The sequence below is a fragment of the Haemaphysalis longicornis genome, unplaced genomic scaffold (assembly GCF_048455015.1).
Source record: "Haemaphysalis longicornis isolate Haplotype H1 unplaced genomic scaffold, Haemaphysalis longicornis Haplotype H1 scaffold_4, whole genome shotgun sequence".
NCBI lineage: Eukaryota > Metazoa > Arthropoda > Arachnida > Ixodida > Ixodidae > Haemaphysalis > Haemaphysalis longicornis.
This window is the reverse complement of record NW_027526361.1, coordinates 60,706,616-60,730,457: the sequence shown is the minus strand read 5'-3', so window position 1 is coordinate 60,730,457 and position 23,842 is coordinate 60,706,616. Positions and strand designations below refer to the sequence as shown.

The following is a 23,842-nucleotide window of genomic DNA, read 5'->3' as shown; positions in this document are numbered from 1 at the left end:
CGATTCTAATGGCTGGGCACCGAGGCACGTCGGTCGTCTCGTCGCGCCGGCATCTCGGGTGCCGACGTCCCTTGGACCGCTTCTTTCATCTCGCTTTCCTCGTTAAGAACAGAGCGGGGAGGGGGAGGGGAAGCGAGTACTTTGTGGGCCTCCGTCGGTTGGTCCAGGAAGACCCCGCCAGCGAGGAGGCTAGCGGGGGTCACCCGGCGGCCGCGGCGGCGGTGGCGATTCGGGACTGGCCGATCAAAACACACACGCGCTCGCCTGTCCGTGCGAAGAAGGAGGCCGGCGTAGTCCGGTGGTGTAGTAGTGGATCCGCACGCCGGTGCCGCAGAAAAGGGCCAGGAAAAGTGATCGTCTTTGTCTTGCCCCGCGGGGAGCGTTGGCGAGAGCGGTAGCGTAGCGTCGGCTCGAGCGGCGCGAATTTTGGCGTGCGTGCCCGGCGTTCCTTTCGCCTCGCGCACGGTCGGCGGCGGAGGCGGCTTCGCGCGGTCGTCTGCAAGCTCGGTCCTGTCTGTCATCTGCTGAGGAGAGAGCCCGCATCGAAATATGTAAGTCAAGATCACGGCGCTTTCTCCTACTGCGCGTTGTGTGGCTTACTCCCGCTGTCTGTAATTCCCCCGCGAGTAGTCGATACAATTTTTCTGAGAGGTTGAAGATGAGTGTCTCGATGTGATGTCCGCAGCTAACAACGTCGAGGTTTGTGCATCAAGTATTGACCATGCGCAAAGGTGAGCATGCGCCTGGAGCGAGGTTGTCGCATGATCGCCTTTTGTTCCCTTGGTAGGATTTGGAAAGAATTAACAGAAACTTTGAACAAGTTGTATAGGTCGCAAGAACCTTGCATAACCAGTAATCCTGCGCAATATTTAGCGAACAGGAAGCTCGAACCTTCAGCGTTTAACCTAGCTGCATTACGTGTTACGTGACTGACGTGCGTTCCTGTCTTTAGTGGCTAAGTGTCGACCCCAGTAAGGCTTCACCTCTGTACAGTACCGTCGGGGGCCCTTCGCAGAGGGCTTGTCATGCTTGCGCTTATAGGGCGCTATTGATTTCGGCACAGCTGATTCTAATAGTCGTATCATTTATCCAGAAGGCAGTATAAAAACTAACACCATTAAGATTGATTAGCGATTGTATGCAGCTGCTTGTTGGTTACACAGCCACTAGCTGTGTAAGAGGCAGCCTAATTTTTGTTACAAAAGGCCAGCATATGATGTAGCTACAATTTTACGCGTGCTAGCATGTATAAGATCAAACGCTCACGACACTTTGCGTTTTCAGGCGGGTGCATCGGCTCGTCGCGGCGACCGCGCTACTACTTTCACCAGCTATAGTGGTCCCTTCGGACGCCAGGATACGGGACGACCCAAACCAACCGTTCGCTCACACAAGGTCCGGGATAGTTCGCGGTGTGCGGCTAAACGTCGGCAACAGGCCCGTGGACGCCTTCTACGGAATCCCCTATGCGGAGCCGCCCTTGGCTCAACTCCGGTTCCGGAAACCTCGGCCTCCGCTGCCTTGGAAAGGCATCTACTATGCCACACACAAGCGGCCACCTTGCGCTCAAAAGTCGTGGGAGCTAACGCAGGGATTCACCATTGACGCCTCCAACAGTACCGAAGACTGCCTTCACCTCAACATATGGACGGCTGCCCGTTACTGCTTCCATCCCAACCTCGGGCTCTGCAGCACCAAGGCCGTGATGGTCTTCTTCCACGGAGGCGGCTTCCAGTTCGGCGGAAACAGCTACTCCATCTACGACGCCCGCCACCTGGCCCTCTTCGGAGACGTCGTTGTGGTGGTGCCCAACTACAGGCTCAACGTCTTCGGCTTCCTGAACGCTAACGTAAGCGACGCACCGGGAAACATGGGAATGTACGACCAGATCCTCGCGCTGCAGTGGGTGCAGAAAAACATCGGCATGTTCGGAGGTGACCCGAACCGCGTGACCCTGTTCGGACAAAGCGCAGGCTCGGTTTCCGCCGGCTACCACCTGCTGTCTCCTCTCAGCAGGGGCCTGTTCCGTAGGGTCATCATGCAGAGTGGTACGCCCTACTGGAAGGTCCCCGACAATACGTTCACGGGCAAGCTCAAAGTCCAGCAACTGGCCGTCGGCCTCGGCTGCCCCGTCGGCGAGAGGGGCAACGTGCTCGCCGAACCAGGAAAGGTCATCGACTGCATTCGCTCCAGGAGCCGCGGGAGGATATTCAGGGCCATGAAGGAGGTCTTCGGGGTCGAAGAGCACTACATGATCCCGGCGTACTACAGCGAGTTCCTGCCCTTCGAACCCGTCATGGCCACCGAGCGGGGCCAGTTCCAAGATGTTGACCTCATGATCGGCAACGTCCGCAACGAGGGAACCGGTATAGTGGACCACTTCTTCTGGAAGATATTCAACTTCAGGGACTACACCAGGATAACGTTGGACGAGATATGGTTCTACAGCCTGCTGGTGTTTCGCGTCATCCTGGGAAAGAATCCCGGGCCCATTAGAGAGCTGTACCTGAGCGACCTGAACGACACGGACTCTTCCCTCGCTCTGAATCGTCTCTCGGACGCAGTGGGTGACTTCAGCCTCATCTGCCCGTCGCAGCTCTTCGCCGAGGCGTACGCGAGGCGCAAGAACAACGTGTACTTCTACATATTCAATCACAGGCCGTCGTTCAGCGTGTACCAGAAGTGGACGGGCGTTGCACATGGCGATGAACTGGGGTTCGTGTTCGGCTTCCCGCTGCTCTATCCGCACCAGTCATCTGACGACGAGAAGATTCTCTCAAGGCGGATGATCCGTATCTGGTCGACGTTCGCCCGAACAGGGTAAGTTCGCAACGCTGTGACAGCATTCAGAGTTAACCACAGTTTGGGATTCAAGTTACGTGTTTTATAAATATGGCTAATTACTGTGCACTTCTGTTGTGAAGTGAAACTAACGCCTACGTTCACAGTGCTACTGCTACGCGATTTTACGGGAGAGCTCTGCCAACCGCTCCTCGCTTCGCTCAAACCGTACGAGCGCTTGCGCAGCCAATTATACCTGGAGAGCGGTTAGCCAATCTGCGTCGAGGATCTAGAGCCCGCTGCCTTTAGGGCTTCAGTTTCACGAAATGCTGCACGAGCCCGTTTCACTTTAAAATGCCTTAAACAAATTTCCGTAATGTTCGTACCAGTACGGTAATGTGAGATTTCGTGACATTCCTACGCAAAATGACAGTTCGTACAAGGTAACGCATCAAGTCTGTTTATTTTGCGTCAACCAGATTAGCGTACTTAATTGGGGATAGTTTTGCGGGCAGAAAGTAGATGCGTTGCACAATGAATAATGGAGAATGTTTTGTCAGCTCTTTTAAGCAACGGAAAATTTTTAGCTTTAATTAGAAAACCAGAGAAAAGTCCCAAGAAGGGACTTCTAAGACCTTTTTTTTTACTTTGATGATGCTTAGCTATTTTTTCCAGCTAGCATTGAAATATACGAGACATTCATACCACTTTACCATGTGTGTCCGATCCCGCCCTCTCAGTACTTCGGGTGGTGTGACCAATTTCAGCTTGCGTAGTTTATACGAGATATTTTTATCTGCGTCAAACCCCGTCCTCTCGGTAGTTCCGGTGGCGTGACCAACTTAGGCTTCCATAAATTATACGAGGATTTAAATGACTCTTTAGCCTAGCTATGCATCAAATCACGTCCTCTCTGTAGCTCCGGTGGTGAGACCAAGGCCCCGTGTGTCAGCAGATGGTTTCAGAGCAAGATCCGCCTGGTATGAACAGAACGTGCAGTGTGCGTATGTCAGTGTGCTAAAACATTTTAATTACAGCTTCTTCGTAAGTTCGTGTGGATATAATTGAGCACGGTTGAGCGAGACGCCCCTTGGTTGAATTGTTAAGTTATTGACCAGGTACAAAATGCAAATCTTTTTCATTCAAACTTCAAGGTGACGGGTACTTTGCCCAGGGCCGAGTCTGAATTAAAAAAAAATGATGTTGCTGAGGATGTACAGCAGAGCGGCGAAGCTATGGTCGTTGTTGCGGTATCCCACAGGCGTGCACACTGTTTTTATTTATTGTCGAGGGGAGGGATCCGAATTTTTGTATCTTCCCTTTTATCTTCTTTAAATTGGACCCCTTCATGGGTTCAATTTAGGCAAGATAACTATCTCATGGGACATAATATGGTTTTAATTATCCGAATTGTACGGCGTGTCAAAGGAAGAAAAAACGCCCAAGCGACCCATCTTAGGCAAGAAACGGGAATTAAAAGTGCATGAAATCAAAATTATTGTGTCAGTGCAACGGAATACCGTATTGCCGTAGGCAGGGCTAGTGATATACCATATTTTTTTAAATACACGACTTTAGTTTTAAATGAAGGCTGTGACATCCGCACATATATCGCTTTTACCGGTACGTTTTTGGTCCAGGAGGACATTACTTGAAACCGAATGCGGAAACTGGATAATTATATTGCTAGTTTTGTCGTACAAGATTATCTAGAATAGAGAAATAATTTTTAATTAGTGGTTTAAGGGAACGTGTATGTATTAGGAAAACGAAGGTAGTAATAAAAAATTACGAGGACGCCTAAATACTTCTGATGATGTAGTGATTGAGAAAGAATTGCGTGTTTTTGTTTTCCTCTTGCTTGCGGCGACCAAGTGCATACCTGCGTTCACATTTCCATGAGCAAAAAAGACATTTAGCGGGAACGTAGTTTGCTGCTCCCTTAATTGCTACTTCTGTGATTAGCACTACTGAATTAACTCATTTAAGCCTCAGTACATCTGTTTAACATACTTTCCTAACTCGAATGCACAGCGCATTCACTAGGTCCGCCGTCAGTCGCCTAGAGTCGCCGGAGTATGGTGTGTGCCTGCTTGTCTATAGCGTTCCGGAGGTCCCTGGTTCGAATCCAACCCACACTCAATTTTACCCAACTTTCTTTTCAACTCACTAACCCATTTTTTTTATTCTTTAAGTCGTCGACAATTTTGTCTGCCTTCTATGCGCCAGAGAGGCCAGATAATCGGCCTTCCGATCTAACTAACGCTCTTATTGAAGCTACGTCATTCTGAACAAGGTTTCCGCGCTTTCCTGCGTCCCGAAAATTGGACCTCAGTCACATTCATGGTACTCTGAAACGTGTTAACACGGCGGAAAAAGTGTTGCAGGCAGCTTGGCTATTAATTACGAGGGCTCCGACAAAGATTGCACTTTCCCTCAGCTTGTATATCCGTAACGTGAAGGCAACATCAAAGCAAACTGCCACGCTGATGTGTATGGGTGAAGGCCCTAAATATCCAGAAAATACAAATAGAGGAACGAAATCAATGTCGTTTAAAGTTGAACAGGAAACGTTCGCCAATGCGGCACTGATGAAGCCCTTACAACGAAGAAGAAGCAAAAGTTATGAATTTGGAACGTGTGCTCACAGCTGTAAATTTTGTCGCCAGCATTTGACCTGCAAGCGTGGAAGCGTTTTCAATATTACCAAAGGCATATGCCGAAATAACGTGGGCCTTCCATGTCCGCGCAGCTTCCCTCGCTGAGCCGTGCGGATGCTGAGATTTTGCGAGGCGCTTCCGTGCGCTAGGCGACTAACATTCTCAGTGAATTTAGACCAAAACAAGAAATTTCGAAATTTTTTACAATTACCAGCACCATTTCGCGAAAGACAACGCCATAAGCGGAAACTTCATATCTACAGCTAACGCTCTAAAAGTCTTTACCGTGTCAACAAATACCACAATCGAGACAATGTAGGTTTACCTTCCGAGCCGGTCCTGTGTAAGCAAAGGCGAGCGACGATAATGGTTATTTTGGTCCTCGCAACTTTTGCTGTTTGCTAGAGTTACCGCATCGTTGGCAATATAAATGGTTGAAAGAGGAGGAGGAGCTTCTTTTTAACCCCCGGGCCATGACTCGAGTGTCTACATAACGGAGGCAAGGCTAAGCTTCTATCGATACCCACTCGCTGAGTTTCTGCATTTTTGACGTGTTGGTAATGCGCCATAACCCCGCCTTGCCCAAACAAACGAATGGAAGCGGTTGGTTCCGAATAAATCCATTATTAAACGACAGACGTTAAGCAAAACGTTGAAGATGCTCGGAATGATCTGGCACCCAGGGGAGAAACTGGAACAAAACAGGGCGCGAAATGAATAATACAGCGTACGAAGTGTCCCTCGTTGCAACATTTATGGTAGAGCATGTGTGCAGTCATTTAAATTTTAAGTTGGTTTGGCTGTCATCTGTGCGTTGAGGCCATTCAAAGAGAGCTCCTTGCGTTCATTTATAATTCGTTATGCCCTATGCACCGATTTTATTCAGTGGTTTAACACTACGCGACGTCTACAAGTTTCACTACCACTATACCAGACTACGCGAAGGTTACCGACGTATTATGAACACGGAGCATTGCTTCAAAAAGTTTCAATGCTTCACACGCACACGCACGCACGCATGCATGCACGCACGCATGCACGCACACACGCACACGAACGCGCACACACTTAAAGGAGCCATGAAGAGAAAATACAACTTCGTTTAATTTGAAAGAACTAGGATTCAGTATCTCACTCAGCTCCATTACAGCCCCAAAAGATGTTTTTAACGAAAAAAAAAAGCAAAAAGTATTTAAAGATTTTCAAATTTTGCGCCACAGTGACGTGTTATGAACAAGAATGACGTCATACGGGCAACAATAAAACAATTTTCAGTGCGTTAACTGCACGTTAGCATTCAAGTGATGCGGTCAGATGGAACTAGAGGCCCCATTACAGACGTCCAGTCATGTGTCGTCGCGACAGGTAAGTTAGGCGGCCGCCAAGCGCACAAACAAGGTTCTGTGATGGCATGACGTCATAGAAAAGTTGCGCGAAAATGGCTAGAGGGTCGCGACTGCTTCACCCGTTTTCTTTAATATCTCCGTTCTTTGTTCGAAGATTGCGATGATATTGGTATCATTGTTATCGGGACTAAGCAGTCTTTCTAATAAACCCAACTTGTATTTTGTCTTCAGGGCTCCTTTAACGTGCATGACGAGCACTGAGGGAGTGACTGAGTGGGTGATGCAGTGGCAATTAAGTGCCAAAAACCATCCCTGAATAGAAGGATTGCTTATATTTCCACCTTTCCGCCCAGTTCCCGGAGCAGTAGCATTCAATGCGGTCGACGACGACCAAGCTCGAAGTCGCAGGTTTAATCTTCAGGCGCACTTTGTAGTAGCCAAAACGTCGAAACACACGGTACCGATATTTGGGTACTGGCTGAACAGCGGTGGAAGTTGTAAACCATTCCGAAGCTTTCATATACAGCTGCGTGACCCTCATAGCTTGCACGCGTATTTCTTTGTTGTTAGACCACGCATTGTGGGTTATAAAAGTCTAAGCATTTTAGCCTGGCTAACATCGCCAGACTTCATCAAAGGCGGCTCGCTCTCTCCCGCTCTAAAATGGCGCTTTCTGCGCGTGTGAATACATCATGTAGAACTTTACGGCGAAGGGTTTTGTGTTCAGTGAACGAAAATGCAAGGGTGAAATGAAAAGTGGTGGGGAGGCCTGAAGTGACCGACCGCTCAGGTCTTATTAGGAGGCCTTCAAACCGACATACATTTAAGCGTGTAATCGAAGCTAACGAAATGCCTTCTGCTATGGTCGCTACTTGAACGGGATAAATGATGTTGATTAACGGGATAAATGATTCCATGCCATGCATAGAATAATTAATAGCGATGAATTGCGAAAAAAAAAAGATCTCTGGTTGATTCCTCTGTCATAGGAATCGGTGAAACACGAAAGTGGAATGTGCTGCGAAATCTGCAGTTGAGCATGATTTGCGTGTCGGCGGCTGTCTTGTGGGTGTGCGTGGCGAGCGACGTCCGGCTGGCGGGTCGCTTCGGCAAAGGTTAACTGGCATCATTTCCGTGATGGATATGACGTGAGTGAAATCTTGGTGTATCCCGGCATAAAACACTTTCGTATTAAAATATAAAACCCGAAAACGAACAACCCTAAGTATAGCGTACTCTTCAGTACTAAAGGTTACTTTCCCGCAAGATGAACCTATGTGCAGGAGTGCACCTTTACAGGTCGCTTGCTTCGCTGTACTGGCGTCATTTCCGTGACGGATATGACGTCACTGAAATCTTGGTGTATCCAGGCATAAAACACGTTCGTGTTAAAATAAAAAAAAAAACGCTCGTAGGATCAGTGGATGAGACCTCCGAACCTCAAAAAAGGGCGACAAGGGGACTGTCAAGGTCAACGTTTAAAGGGGCCATGAAGACAAAATGCAAGTTGGGTTCATTAGAAAGACCGCTTTGTACCGATGATAACGATACCAATTTTGTCGCAAATTTCAAACAAATAACCGAGATATTAAAGCATAAATATTAAGCAGTGGTGACTCTCCAGCCACTTCCCGGCAAATTTTCTGTGAGGTCGTGGTATCTTGTTTGCGCGAATGGAGGCCGCCTGCTTAAGCCACCGCAGAAATACATGACCTGGCGATTGAAGTGGGGCCTCCAGTTCCGTTATATCGCATTACTTGGACGCGAACGTGCACATAAAACACAAATATAAATGTTTTTAGCGCTGGCCTATACTACGTCAGTTCTGCCCATATTGCGTCACTGTGGTGCAAAATTTAAAAGTTTTCTGATATTTCTTGCGTTTTTTGTGTTTAAAAAGTTTCTTTGTGTGTGTGTGTCTGGAATGGAGCTGAGTGAGTTTTCAAAGGGCAGCTTTTTCAAACTGAACCAAACTGTATATTCTCTTCATGGCCCCTTTAATTAACGAGGTATCTATTGACAGAGCAGCTTAAGCGTGTGTCCGAATTCTTTGCTTGCAAGCAAAAAATACGATGGTTGTACTAATTACCATAGGATCAGGCACATACTTCCACATTCTGATCGCATGTACGGAACGGAAAAGGTAGTATCACCTGGGTAGCTTCCTCGACACTCGTGGATATCGTTTCGAGAATCATGGTTCCCCTCGAAAAATCAAAGAAAGAACAAGAAAATACATGAACGCTGAAGTCCGAACGCCAACGAGGGAGGAATCAAACTGGGCAAACAGCTTTTATTTCCGCCACTGTCCTTTCTTTCCGGGAAGACGGAGGCCGAGAAAGGAGATACAGACGTGCTCCGCTTTAGTTCCGTTCCAGACCGCGCGCTTTTCTCCCGGTGAACGAAATAAAATTGCCCTCTAAGCACCCCGAAAACGTGCAAGCAGCCGCAAGAACCGGAAAATGTAATTTGGAATCTCGAGGCGGTAAGTAGACCTCCGCCATGGTTCACGCGTTTTTCACCACGCGTGAGAACAAGGCCATGGAACGCAAAGGCTTTGATCGTAGGAAACAACACATATTTTATAGGCAGGGGAAAATGTGTGTGCCTAGACGTGGCACGGGAATTATGCTTGCATCCAGAGGCGGCCTCGTTAGCACCACCATTTTATCCCTGCTTGCCTTATGCAACACGCACATGTGCTTCCGTTGGAGATTGGCTAATAAGAAAAAAAAAAAAAAAACGATTCACAGGTTTTGTGAAGCCTTCACCGAAAAAAAAAAAAAACAAAGCTTGGAGGCATATCAGGGTCCCTGGTGTGTTTGGACGTGCATCGCTTTCACTGCAGCCAACACAACAAAAGTATATATACTGGCGAACAGGTAGAGACAAGGCCACGTTTAAAGAAACGAAACCTACTCCCAGTTATCTAAAGCAGACGGACGAAGGCTATACGCAAAGCGTGGCCGCCCTAGTAGATCATATACACTCCATAACGCTTGAATCCGGCACTTAAGAAGTAGGAATTAATAGGATGCCGCACACGGGGCGTTGTTACCCATTCCACACGTTTTGTCATGTTTGAACAGTGTATAAATTCTGATTATGTGACATCGCAAACACTTCCTGGTTGGTAACCAACAAGGAAACAGTCTTACCCTAAATATTACGTGTTTGATACCTCATAGCGGCATTCTTCGTTATCACTTGAAGCCCCATCCTGGTGACGAATTTTGACCTGACCTATCTTCTCTCGACACACTGACACCAAATTGCAGCTCATCTGTGTTCCCGGCTTTTATTTAGACACCGCGTGGGAAGGTTGATTGATTTGATTGATTGCGGGGTTTAACGCGCCGACGCAACGCAGGCGATGAGGCGCGCCGTAGTGGAGGGCTCCGGATTAATTTTGACCACCTGGGGATCTTTATCGTGCGCCGAAATCTCGTACACACGGGCGTTTTTGCTTTTCGCCTCCATCAGAAAAGCGGCCGCCGCGGCCGGGAATTGAACCCGCGACCTCGTGCTCAGCAGCGCAACGCCTTAGCCATTGAGCCACCGCGGCGGGTCGTGGGAAGGTTCATGTATACTTGCCGCGGTGGCTCAGTGGCTGAGGCGTTGCGCTGCCAAGCCCAAAGACGCGGTGCGACCCAGGCCGCGGTGGCTGCTTTTCTTATGGAGGCGAAAAGCAAAAAACGCCCATGTATTCGCGATTTCGGCGCGCGTAAAAGATCCCCAGGTAGTCAAAGTTTATCGGGAGCCCTCCACTACGGGAGGCGATGAGGCGCCGACGCTACACAGGCGATGAGGCATGCCATAGTGGAGGGCTCCGGATTAATGTTGTTTATCGTGCGCCGAAATCGCGAACATACCAGCGTTTTCGGTTTTCGCCCCACCAGAAAAGTGGCCGCCACGACCGGGAATCGAACCCGCGTCCTAGCTCAACAGCAATAACGCCTTAGCCACAAAGCCACGTCGGCGGGGGTATTTACACCCCCACCGAAGATGCTTATAATATAGTTTGCGAGAACCTAGGCGATGCGGATAAGCGCTGCCAATCAGTTGAATGCTTTCTAGATAGCGGTGAGACGACGCGAGAATGTTCGTTTGATTGAGAACAAGTCTGCGGGCAGCGAACCTCTATCGATTGATTTCTTGGAAATCTCTGTACCCGTTACATATAACGCGAATGTCAAGGAATTTTATTTGGATGCGTGGCGTGCAGTATAAAAGCTGTTATAGAAGCCATCCGGAGAATGCACCGTTCTGCGCCCAATGCGCACTTTCTATTGATGATGTCGTCGAAGATAGTGATGATCACGGAGAGATGGTGATGAGTTGTTTCGGCTGACCGCTGTTGACGTTTCCATTGCGGGGTGCTTTTGAACCAAATTAATCACGTTGGCGTATACGAATGCGAAGTTCCAATACAGTGCACGAGACTGTGAGAGTCGCGCCCCTTTCAGCGGTGGCCACATTCATATTAAAGGGACCCTGCAACACTCTTTGAGCAGTGCAAGTAAACCTGCGCGACGTTTAGATTACACTGCCAGGAATACCTGAGCCAAATATTACACGTGCACGTGAAGCGGTGAGCGCGCAAATCGATGTGAAAGACGCGGAAAAACCAACCGCTCTCTCTTCAGTTGTCCTCATTATGCAACCCCTGGCATGGCCTAAGGGATGTCACATAGGCCATGGCTGCCCGATCGGCTGTCACTGGTCAACGTCGCGGCTAGATTCGCCCATTTCCGTCGTCGTCATCGCTGTGTACGAACCTCTCCTATGCCTGAACCTGTAGGCACAGTTTTGCCGTTTCTTTTGTGTTTTGAGTGCGCGCGGAGTTTGAGTGATGAGCTCAATACTTCCCTTTCAACGGGACCACTCGACTACAAACGTTTATTGCTTCAAAAACGCCCTACCAGCCCGAGCGCGCACTTGCGAGCAGGCACCCATGCCTGCTTTTTTGGGGCACCAGACCGGAAATAGGCCCCTCCGCGTTGCTGAGAAAACTAGAAAACTACCCGGCATGTGATACATCGAAGGCCACGGAAGAGAACGCTGCGAGCTGCCCCCCTCTCCGGGAGAGAGCGCGTAGCTTTCGTCGCGTTGTCCGCGGTCGAGTTGAGAGCGAACGATTATGCGCGATTTCTCATCGCGCGTAGTTTCGTTAATTGTGAACGGATTTTCATAATTCTTGTGGAAGGAGATTTCTGGGACAATAGACTTTATCCCAAAATACATTACTAGTCGTCGATGGCAAGTGTTGCAGGGTCCCTTTAAATGAAACTACAAAAAGAGAGTCGGCATGGTTTTAACTCAGACGCGAACTACAGACATGAATATGATAGTTTTTAGTTCACGTTTTTCTTCCAGTCGCCCATTACCACCAATTAGCTCGACTCTCCACTCTAGCTTTACATAAGCCTGCTAAGATACTACACACACTTAGCTATCCTTGATTGGTTAAATTATTCTGAAGCCCTCAGGTATTGCCGTTGCTCATAGCAAGAGCAATAGAACCACCTTGTACATGTAAGGTCGTTCGTTTTCTTAAGGAGGTGTCTCAGGGTTTACGAGGTGCTCCTCCCCTACTAGCCGGCTCGCACTAAATGTGACCTCGTCCTGCAAAACGCCCCGTTCGATCTTTCTCTGTCCAGACGGTCGCACGCGATTCACTAATCTCTGACCACACGCGACAGGTGGAAAGTAATAGCGTGGCGGAGTCTACTGCAAGTGCCTGTGGGTTAAAAGTCAAGGTAATGTAACTTGAGCAGCAAATTTTTGCTGCTCTCAAAACGTGCGTACTATACGGGTAGTAATACCCGAGTGCGTGCTCTAATTTGGCTGCCTGACGGTGTAAGAATGCCGAGTTGTAAGTCTCGGGCGGATCTAGCGTAGATGGAAAGGGAAAAAGGTGCAGAGCTAGGAGAGAGTGGGGGAGGGGACTCAATGAGATTCACCTTTCCACCTGCAGAGTTGCTGACCCTCCAAGTGTGAAGTTATTCAGACGGCGATGCTGCCATGAGACGTCACAGTTGTTGCTTACTTCGAATTCCTCTTCTCCTTACTTACAAGTGTTTGTTCGTTTCAAACATTAACTTATAGATGGTTCTCGGCTTACGCCGTGCGGCGGTTAGGGTTTGGGGTGGGAGGAGGCCTAGAGGACGGGTAGGGGAAGGGCGCGGTCCAGGAACGATGTGGTGCGCTCCGCGAGGAAGGAGGACGGAGGCGACGAATTGTCTCCCCGGCCTCGCGTCGCCTGCAAAACAATTCGCTGTACTTCCTATTGCTTCAGATTTCAACCACTCAAGTCGATCAGAGGGAGTCACTCGGGGTGGAACTTCATATTGAACAATAACATCTCATAAAGCATTTGAACGAGATGAAAAATTAGTATCGAATGAAAGTGACAGCCGGACAGGGCTGAAGAATCTGAAGTTTTTTTATTTTTTCACAATAGGTTATCCGCGGGTTAGGCACAGGTCGGTCACAGTTATAGCTGTGTATATTCGTAAGTAAGCGGCGTGCAATGGGCGGCATAAGTGTGCAACATGAGCGAAACACTTGGGCTTGCGTACTTGTTAGCTTTCCTTTTTCCTGCTTTCATCCTGATGTAAGCTCACTTGCGCATCATCATCGTCACCACCACCACCACCACCACCACCACCATCATCATCATCATCATCATCTTCTTCTTCTTCTTCTTCTTCTTCTTCTTCTTCGTCATCGTCGTCGTCGTCGTCGTCATCGTCGTCGTCGTAATAATCATATTCATCATCATCATCCCCATAATCACTAATAAATGCACTTTAGGATACCAATTAAGGTTACAATGATTCCAATCAATATGCGAAATACCGCCGTGAAGCACGGCTAAAAAGATTACTGCTTTCTAAAGTTACTCATTCTGTTTTTTTCTCCCCTTCGCAGGAAGCCGCCGACGGTAGGAGGCCAGCAGTGGCCCAAGTTCACGCGCGACCACGCCTTCCACCTCAACATCAACCTCAGGAATTACTCACACGGCATCGACTTCCGGAAGAAGCTGTGCTCCTTCTGGAAGAAGTACCTCGTGCCTACGGGCTCTTGGCGACGGTGATAGTCACCGTGGGATCACACGCACACGCACGCATTCGATGTACAGTACTTCACCCATGTTATGATAAACATGCCTACTTATCGTTTAGGAAAATGAAGAGGGGCCTTAGTATATTTACGTTGATATACATGCAGCGAATAGAATTAGGCGCTGTTCAATTGAATAGCGGAAAAAAGAAAATTGAGCTAAACAGCATATCATGCGCAGCATTGGGGGACTTTTAATGGGTATTTTATTCTGTGCAATTGTGTTTTTATCGTCTCATTTCGAAAATGCCTGGGGATTTTACGTGATGAATGATAATATGAAGTGCACCATCGTGGGAGGCTATACGCATAAGGCATCATTTTTACCACCTGGTACGTTTTTAAAGCATTTTCTTTAAGAGCATTAGTGCTGCTACGTCAGTGTTCGCAGTTACATACCACTAGTAAAGGATTTCGTTTTCCGTAGTCAGGGCAGTTTTAACAGGCACTTGTTGCTTGAAACTTTTAATACAAAACTTTCAATACGAAGTGGGGTTTAATTGGTGCACCCATTGAGACATTCTGATAAATGTGCGGTGAAGAGCTACACTACATCAATAGCTGTGGTGCAGCCCTCCACCACACGTATGAAGGGCTTCACCGCACCGGTGTGGTGCGTTCGGCTAATTATATTAGCAGGTTGTTTTTAACATCCATTGAACTATAGTACAAACTAGCGAATCCATAGCTCTCCACGGTCAGTATGAACTCTTTGGATGCAAGTACACGCCGTATAACTTCATAGCTTGCATCCATCATGAAAGTCCTGCTTTACTCAGTATTCCTATGGGCATAAGAACGCTCCTCGACAAACTCAATACAAAAAGAATTAATGTCACTCTGCGAACGCAGCCAGACAAACTATTTGCAGCCCCTATCTTGAAGAAAGAATGTTGAACGCGAAGCTTTGTCGTGCGCAAACTGAATCAAAGCCAAAGTCCAATGTCAATGATCACGCAATAAACCCAAAACATGCTGAACGACCCGATGCGGTGTTTTTGTTCTATTAGGTGATTTAATTAGGCTCGCTGAGCATTGCTTGGGGAAATTGCACGGTCGTTGGCTTTGGATTTTGGCATTGATTCAGTTTGCACAGGACAAAGCTTCGCGTTCAAACATCTTTCATTGATAAAGGGGCTTTGATTTTTTTTTAGGGTTTAAAGGAAAGCTGAGGGGACGCGAATCATGTTCTCCAAAAACATTTTGAATTTTCGTAATCATCAAGGAGAGCTGGCTTTCCTGCAGTGCGGTTTTGGTGCGGCGCTCGACATCAGTGAGGCTAAAAGTTTCAGCCCGTGTCCTGAAGGCGCAGTCGGATAGGCATCGGCTTCATAATGTGGGAGATCCATGTTCAATCACGACCATGGGAAGCGTTTTCTTGAGGCCTTAAAAGAAAGCTGAGTGGACACTAATCATGGTCTCCAAACGTTCATCATCAATGCATTGTCTTTCCTGCAGTGCACTTTTGGCGCTCACGGACGAATCAGCGAGTCATAGAAAGCTTCGCTTAAAAAGCAAAGGGAAAGAACAGGATAACGAAGCGGCTTGTTTTACATATATTACAGTGTTTTTTAACAGATTACCGCAGTCCATGCTTCGCCATAAACAAAGAAAAAGTGTTAATGCGTCTTCTTCTGATATAGCTTCATGGCTTTTTTGCAGAGGTGGAGACGGGGGGGGGGGGGGGGGGGGGGGGCAGGCGGGCGAAGGTGCGGGAAATGACCCATCCTGTTGCATATGCCAGTTTCGAGCGCCAACTTCAAGAGAGAACCCGCAAAGGGTGGCACGGCGTTGTTCGATCGTGTGGTACCGTAATGGCAGTCGCAGGCGGCGACAAGCCGGTCTTAGTGAGTTGGTGGGCGCTATTTTTGGCGTGACCAGGAAATAAGATAACCGGGATGTTATCACCGGAAGTTTCTCCGACTGCCTATCTGATTTGCTACCTCGTAAAATGAGAGCAACAAGAGCACGTGAGAAACATCTAAGCCCATCATAAAAAAACGTCTTGCCACAGTTTCCCGTTCTCCGCGATAGCCCGATTAAATTGAAGAGAGCCCTCGAGGAAAGTTAAAATGCGCAACCGAGCGACAAGAGATCACGTGACACAGTCTCTAGACGCTGCGATATGTCAACAGCGTTCCGACTGCCATCGCACAGCGGGAGGGCAGGTTCGTGTGGCGTTTAACCTACGGCCCAAATACTGGCAGATGCCCCCCAGTCCACAACGCCAGACGCAAAGAAACAACGCGATAAACATTCTGGTACACTGACGCCGCCTCAAATCCCGAGACAAAATAATGAGCGTCGCTGGAGATGACGGATACCCACCGCACACCGCAGACAGACCCCACGCACTGCGAGAGTGACCCAGCGGTTGCAGAGCTGAAAATACCTGCCGACCTCCTTGGAGTCACGTGGGACGCGGGCTCTAAAACGGCAACGGCGGGATCGCCATCTCTGTGGGCTCAATAAAAACTCCAAAGGCTCTGTCCGGGAGTAACAGATGCCTGAGACGTCAAGGCGCACTGCGGGAGGTGGTATCGATCACAGGCAACGAGCTCTGTACGCCTTGCCGCTGGAAAGATCGTTACCAATCGTTTGCAGGACATCACCGGGCAGCCACACCGGACCAGGTATTTACGCCGAAAGACCTCGGCGACAACAACCACGCGGATGAAAGCCAGTGGCGGATACCGAGAGGCGTCCGGAAATGACATCGAAAATGTCGTTAGGAATGTACGGGGCATACAAGTGTGACGTCAGAAAAGAAAATGTGTACGGTAAGTCTTAGGGCAGTGCTTTGCATTCTGAAGCCGGAGAAAGTTGCTTGAGAACGAAGAGCTTTGTAGGAAGTACACCCAAAATGGCGGGACCTGTGTTGTCTGCAGAATGGAAACAGAAACAATTCGACAGATTTTGCCGGAATGCGATTGTATCCAGCCAAACATATGTGGGGGAGAATGCCCCCTTCACCGAAGCCCAGGATTTAAAGGTAAGGCACAGAAAGTAAACTACGATGTCATGGACGTGACTACAAGAAGATTGCAATGCTGGTGGGAAAAGAGCAGAGCGGATAATATAACGTTGAACAGCTACCACCTCTTACAGGAAAATTTTACTTGAGCCTGCCACTTCAGCAGCACTAAATTAGAAAGTAAGTATAACACAGATGGGTTAGCTTTCACGGTGAGATGACGCATGCCATCACCCAGATACAAGGAGATAGCAAAAGCAATTGTCAATCAATCAGAGTATACAAGGCGGGAGGGGGGGTGAAAGCGCTCGAGAAATGGATCCGAGAAATCGCCTCACCCCTCCTAAGCGCCCCAAAAGGTATCACTACTAACAAGCAGTGCATACTAACATGCAGTGCATGTAATCCTCATCTGCTCTGCCTGCCATGGTAGTTACCGCACCATACTGCTCTCCTTCCTCTTTTTGTCTGACTCTGCGTCTTCCTTTCCTAACAGTCCCAGGCGCAAGAAGGGACTCCCTCGATGCCCACAAGTCTTGGTGCACTATTAAGCTAAATGGGCGTGTTTTTAACGAGCGGAAGAGCCAGCATCGGTCACGTGAAATTATGCCCCCGCCCTCACACACACACACACAGAGATAGATAGATAGATAGATAGATAGATAGATAGATAGATAGATAGATAGATAGATAGATAGATAGATAGATAGATAGATAGATAGATAGAGAGAGAGAGAGAGAGAGAGAGAGAGAGAGAGAGAGAGAGAGAGAGAGAGAGAGAGAGAGAGAGAGAGAGAGAGAGAGAGAGAGAGAGAGAGAGAGAGAGAGAGAGAGCAGGCGCTAATTCAGGTCCACTTTCCAGTATACCGTTACACATGTGACCACTGTGTAAATTTGCCTACTCAGTATATAGTAAAGCGTAATTTCTTGATATGTGCGCAATCCTCTCCACGGATGTCTTTAGAGGGTTGAAAGGTTCCGGAGGACGACCTTTAAGTGAGACCTGGGGCGACCGTTTGAGCCTCCTCATTTCCTCTGAGTCCTTGATGGGCCCTGGCACATACAAACGTAACCAGCTCCTTGGGTCATCGTGCCCTATTCAATATTTTGGCGCCAGCCTCTGTTACCCTTCCCGATTCGTAACAAAAAAATGTGGTTGATTCCTATGCCATGGGAATCGGTAAAACACGAAAGTGAAATGTGCAGCGAAATCTGCTCTGCCGCTGAGCATGAATTGTGTGTCGGCGGCTGTCATGTGGGTGTGGTTGGCGAGCGACGTCCTGCTGGCGGGTCGCTTCGACAAAGGTGTACTGGCGTCATTTTTGTGATAGATATGACGTCAGTGAAATCTTGGTGTATGCCGGGATAAAACATTTTCGTGTTAAAATATAAAACCAGAAAACGAACAACCCGAAGTATAACGTACACTTTAGTACTAAAAGTTGCTTCCCCGCAAGAAGAACCTGAGTGCACGGGTGCACCCTTTACAGGCCGCTTGCTTCGTTGTACTGGCGTCACTTCCGTGACAGATATGACGTAAGTGAAATCTTGGTGTATCTCGGGATAAAACACTTTCGTGTTAAAATAAAAAGGGCGCAGAATGGAAACGCCGGAAGGTGTCAAAACCTGCAAAGGCCAGAAACAGGCTTACACTCAAGGCAAGTTCTCTGAACGGGTTATAACGCAGCGACATCGCAACGCTAGACAGCGCTACCGTCAATAACCAACTACTTTACTAATGAGCAATTTTCCGAATCTAGGGCCGCAGCCTGATGAAGTTTAGTGCCCTATGATTGCCTTCCGCACACAGCCGCTAGTAGCGGCTGCATCAGCGCCAAGTACCACGCTATGATTCATGTGGACGAGGATTCAAACGGCTACAATTACAAATAGAGCACTAACTCTTACGCTTCACCGCGAGAAGTGTGTAAATCAGCTCACCTCGGAAGAACGTAAGTATGGTCCATGATGAGAACAAGGACATAAATCAAGCATGATTGCCCCCAATCTTTTAAAGACGATAGTTTTTCTTGGGCTACTTAAACCCAGAAATTTTGGTCTGTCTGTCTGTCTGTCTGTCTGTCTGTCTGTCTGTCTGTGACTCGATTCAGCCATCTGGCCAAAGTAAAATCGATATTGCGCAATAGTATTATATACTCACAGCCAAATGTAAACGTCTAAGCCCGGTTTATATGTTCATACTTGTCAACTTTGTTGAACAAGAGCAAGACATCACGCAAATATAAGACAGGAAATTAGCACTTAAGGGATATTTGCAGTGTTGATTTATTAAAAATTCATGGATGCTTGGTTTTTCGATAGCAAATGGTATTCTACATATACTGCATAAAACCGCCGCCTGCTGTTGCCCGCGCCACCTCCTGGCGGCATATGAAAAATCACGCGGCAACAGCAACGAAAGGTTCCACTGGCTAGGTTGCACGTTCTGCTTGGAACGCACGTGGAGCACGGCCGCGCGGTTCTATAAACCTTCATGTCGGCCGCCTCGATTCACGCGCGTCTCCGCCGTACTGCAGCGCTGGCATAGAGGAACCCGGTCGCGTATTTCCAAACGCTTCGCTGCACAGAGCACCCACGTGACAAGTCTGTTTTATGCGATGCAGAACACTAATTAAACGTCGTCATTAGCTGTGCCCCAAACCTAACGCGACCTAAAACATACCAAATCCTTTTTTAAACAAAAACAACCCGTACATTTGAGTTTAGAAAAAAAGTTAAATTTAGAGAAAAAAGGGAGTCAATGAAAAAAAAAACTAGGAGATAACCCCGCTGGGGCTCGAACCAAAGCCCTCAGCGCCAGTACTCAGTACTCTACATCGAGGCCACAGAGCCCGAACGGAGGGCTTGTTTTAGCAGGCGCTCTAAAGAATAGCGCGCGCAGTGACATTACACATGTCACGTGGGTGTTCTGTGCAGCGAAGCGTTTGGAATCACGCAACCCGGTCTGTAGCAACAGAACGCGGTAAATTCAGGAACAGCATGAGATGTGAGCAGCAGCAGGAACAGCATGAGATGTGAGCGGGAAAGCAAAGAGGGGCATTTCCTTGGCAAATGTCTACAAAGACTACTGTCTTTTGACGACATTTGCAACGAAAGGAGCATATACTACGCGACCAATTTTTTTCGCATAGCCTTTTTAAACATCTTGTGAAACAAAAATGTTCATTTGTTCTTGTGTCTTTCATTCATTTTGAGAAGCAAGTTCCCCTGACTTGCTTACTTATATGCTAGACATTACTAGCAACCACTGAAGAAAGCAAGAAAGTAGGAAAGAGCCTATGTTGATTGAGTTTTGTTATTGTGTTCTGCGGGCCCTATGCGACCCCAGCCGTAGGAAGTTATCGGCAGATTATATTGAACTCCCGTAGGTTTCATGGTCTACATTTTAGAATGTAGAGGACAGGAAGCTCACCAAAAGTGTTGGTCTGCCTTCCTGTCCAGATCACCCCAAGAACAGAGAACAAATTGTGAATTTATAAACTATAATTTTTATGAATCAAAATTTATAAACTGGGAGCCTGCAGCGGTAACGCTACCGCCTACAGCGCCACGCGCCGATCATCCCGGGTGTTGCTTGGCAACTTGTTTTTTTATGCTCGAACTGGCATTCTTTCCCCCCTGTGGCCTTGACCGAGAAGCTTAACATTCATACGAAACGACGCTGCCTAGCGACGCTCTTTCTTGGCTGTAACGAACGCACGTCAATGGTATGGAACACCGGCATATTCATTTTTTTGCCGATGGTAGGCCCCTATGACTTACAGGCTTGAAACACCCGCCACGCGAATCTTCAAAGTGGGGGCATTTAAGCCCGCACGTAAAAATATTCCGCATGTGGAAGTCTTTTACGACAAGCCTTATTCTTGCCCCTCCACGCCTTGTGGTGGCGTAATGATAAAGGCCAAAAATTAACTGCAGGAAAGCTAATAACTTCCTCACTGGCACACGGCGGGAACAAGGCAAAACTCGTGGGATGGTCAGATGAAGAAGGAAAGACCGGAACTTCTTGCTCCCCGTGTTTTCGCGCTAATCCCGCCATGCAGGCGAACCATCATTGAAAATTGTTAAGAACTGTTAAACAGTTAAGAAGCTGTTTCTCAAAAATCTCGGAGGAGGATTTTATCCCTGAATGTGGTATGTACCTGGAACCCAGGAAGACATTGTCCGCACTACATACGTACGCGTCATCATCGTCGTAGTCGTTATCGTCATGTCCTTCTCCTTCTCCCCCTCCTTCTTTTCACAAACAGAGGGATGGCCCGTACAGCCCTAAGAATAAGGTAGGGTAGGGTACAGGCCCGCTTATCACCGGCGGGTTATTCCGTTACTTACTAACGTGCGAAAGGAACGAAAAGCGGAAGCTCGATCCCAGATTCACACAAGGGAGATTGATGAATAGGGAGAGAGGGAGAGTTAACATAACATCCATTTCCTTGGGAGGGAACGTGCCATGACGTCACTCGCTCCTCACGCAGCCTAGCTTTCTACACCACACTGACGGTGACCATCCCGTCACGAAAACGCACTGCAGGAAAGCCAACTTCACACAGTGGGTTTCACAAAACGACGATGATGGTAAGCGAAGGCGCATCAAGCGCCTCAAGAAAAAAACGCTTCCTGTGGTCGTAATCGAACTTGGGTCCCTCGCGTTAAGAAGCCCATGTCTATTCGATTACACCGTTCTTTTTTTCTTTATATATTGCGTCATTCCGACGCGGTCGAAGCAGTTTGGATTTCGGACTTTGATTCAGTTTGCATGGGAGAAAGCTTCGCGTTTTAAGCACCTTTCTCTGAAGAAGGGGATTTCGAATTTTTAAGAATGTTTCCGTCATTCTTTTCTCTCTACCAATAATTCTTTCAACGAAAGAATAAGTGCCTTTTTTTTCGCCAGTGGGCACACACCATATCACATGATAAAAAATAAAACTCGAAACATACAGTACGATTACAAATTTTTTTGACGATTTCTATTTTCTTTCTCCTTCCGTAGCAACGTTCTAACTTCTAGCCATTTCTTTGTGCATTGAATGCTTCGTAGAACCAATACAACGTGTCCACAAGGTTTGTTGACGACCCCTGGCTTCTGCTTTCTTTATTTCGACCTATTATTAAATTAATATCGAACATATTTAGGCGTACAGAGCTTTTCAATATTCGATATTAAAGGTAACGTTGAAGTACCGCACTTTCAGCAGTTTAGGGGAATACGAGGTTCACTACAAAAGCTTTGAGACCGACTAATTTCCGAGTCATTGTTACATTCGCAAGCAACACATTCGGTGGTCGGCGCCCTGCCGATTATCCCGGGAAAGCGCAGCGCCACCGTTGGTGTCTGCACGACGCTCAGTCACCATTATGCAATGGAGCTGGAGAAGGAGCCCTGTGGCTCTGTGAATCATGGCGCTTTTAAAGGCACACTGACGTAAATTTGTCAAGCTCCTGTTTTTGCTTGCACTGCGTACACTGGCTCAAATAAATACACTTTTCAACGTTTATACGGTCGATAAGGCGGTATTTATTTTTAAAGCCTGAAAGAACAAAACTACCTTGCGCGGTCTGCGGCGGCCGCACCAACTAAAGCAGTGACGTCCATACAAGGTGCTACGTGATTGGAAGATGTCGAAGATTAGAAATCAAAGCAATTTCGGTTTCGGTTCTGTGAAACAACATGCTTGGTAGCCGGCGTTATCATTGGCTGGGCATTCTCGATATCAGTAATCGGCATACCGCGCTTCTGCCATGTTGTCGGCTGTAAAATGCGTCAGATAAGCCTGCCAGCACGACTTGGAATCGTAACAGTCACTATGAGCCGAGGCGCACGCAGTGGATGAACGCCCTCCGCGTCACCGGAGACGCTCAAATGCGATGCGCTTTTCCCCTACCTTTGGAGTATAGCTCGTGCCTGTATCGTAAGAGGTGTGCTCGCACCAGGCAAAGGGTCGGCTGATTCGGGACTGGGCCAGCAAGCAGTCGGTGCTTATGGCAACGCCACGCCAACAAGAACTCGCCAGCGCGTCGGTGTCAGTCTGCACGCGTTCTGCGAACTCGCTCGTAGATCAATGAACGTTGCAGTGCAAAAATGGTGAATTAATTATAGAAAACATTGTCCAAACAAAAATAAATCAACTTGAAAAAAATTAGTGCCCTTCCACTCTGTGGAGAAGGATGACCTGCAAAGCTGGACGCAGTCCACGGAGTGCACGAAACAAAACACGTTTATCGTAATTTGCGATGGAGCATATTTCCTAGCCAGTTAGCTGAATGAACCACCGACTGATCCAAGCTCTGTTCTTGCAGATAAACATGGAACTGCCCTGCCGCGTCGTAAGCATCTTAGTGTTTGTGTAAGGCCGGGTTCAGACTGTTGCCGCAACTGTCGTATTAACTTTAAAGGACGTCATTTCACGTCTCAACCAACCAAACTGCGGGGCATGGCATTTTTCTACCGGAAAACCGTGCACGCATAAACCGGCAACCGGTGATGGCGCGTACTTGGGCGTGAAAACACCGGCGAAAATGTCGAAAGGCCTTCCAAGCTGAATAAGAAATATGGGCTCAAGCCGGCGTTCCAACTGAGGAAGTTGCTCTTCTACAGGGAGGGATTCGCAGCTACTTGGCGAAGTGAATTTGAGTGGAAACGGCGACGGCGGGTTTCGGTCGTTTTAGGGGGCATCCCTTTGGCAGCCGTTAACTGAGCTTCGTGGGAGCGGCGTCTGATTATTTTCGCGTAATCGAAGTAAAAACATGCGCTGTCGGGGATTCGAACTTACGAATTGCACAACAATGCACCTGGTGCTCCAGACCACTTAGCCTATAAGCCAATGCTACCGAGGGCAGAAATGCACAGTATATAATGTATAGCCAGTTTACATTTTAATTTAGTTTTAGCATTCAAAGCAGCTTAGATGCTTATTTCTTGAATAGCGCTCGTTCAG

General features: G+C 47.9%; 1 protein-coding gene across 1 annotated transcript; it reads left to right on the top strand.

Moving 5' to 3' along the window:
- Nucleotides 1–301: 301 nt before the first annotated feature.
- LOC144180374 (acetylcholinesterase-1-like) lies at nucleotides 302–13,908 on the top strand. Its single transcript, XM_077708737.1, has 3 exons — nucleotides 302–551; nucleotides 1,285–2,820; nucleotides 13,721–13,908. Coding segments are annotated over exons 1-3 (1,704 nt in total). The 5' UTR covers nucleotides 302–549; the 3' UTR covers nucleotides 13,887–13,908.
- The last annotated feature ends 9,934 nt before the right edge of the window (nucleotides 13,909–23,842 follow it).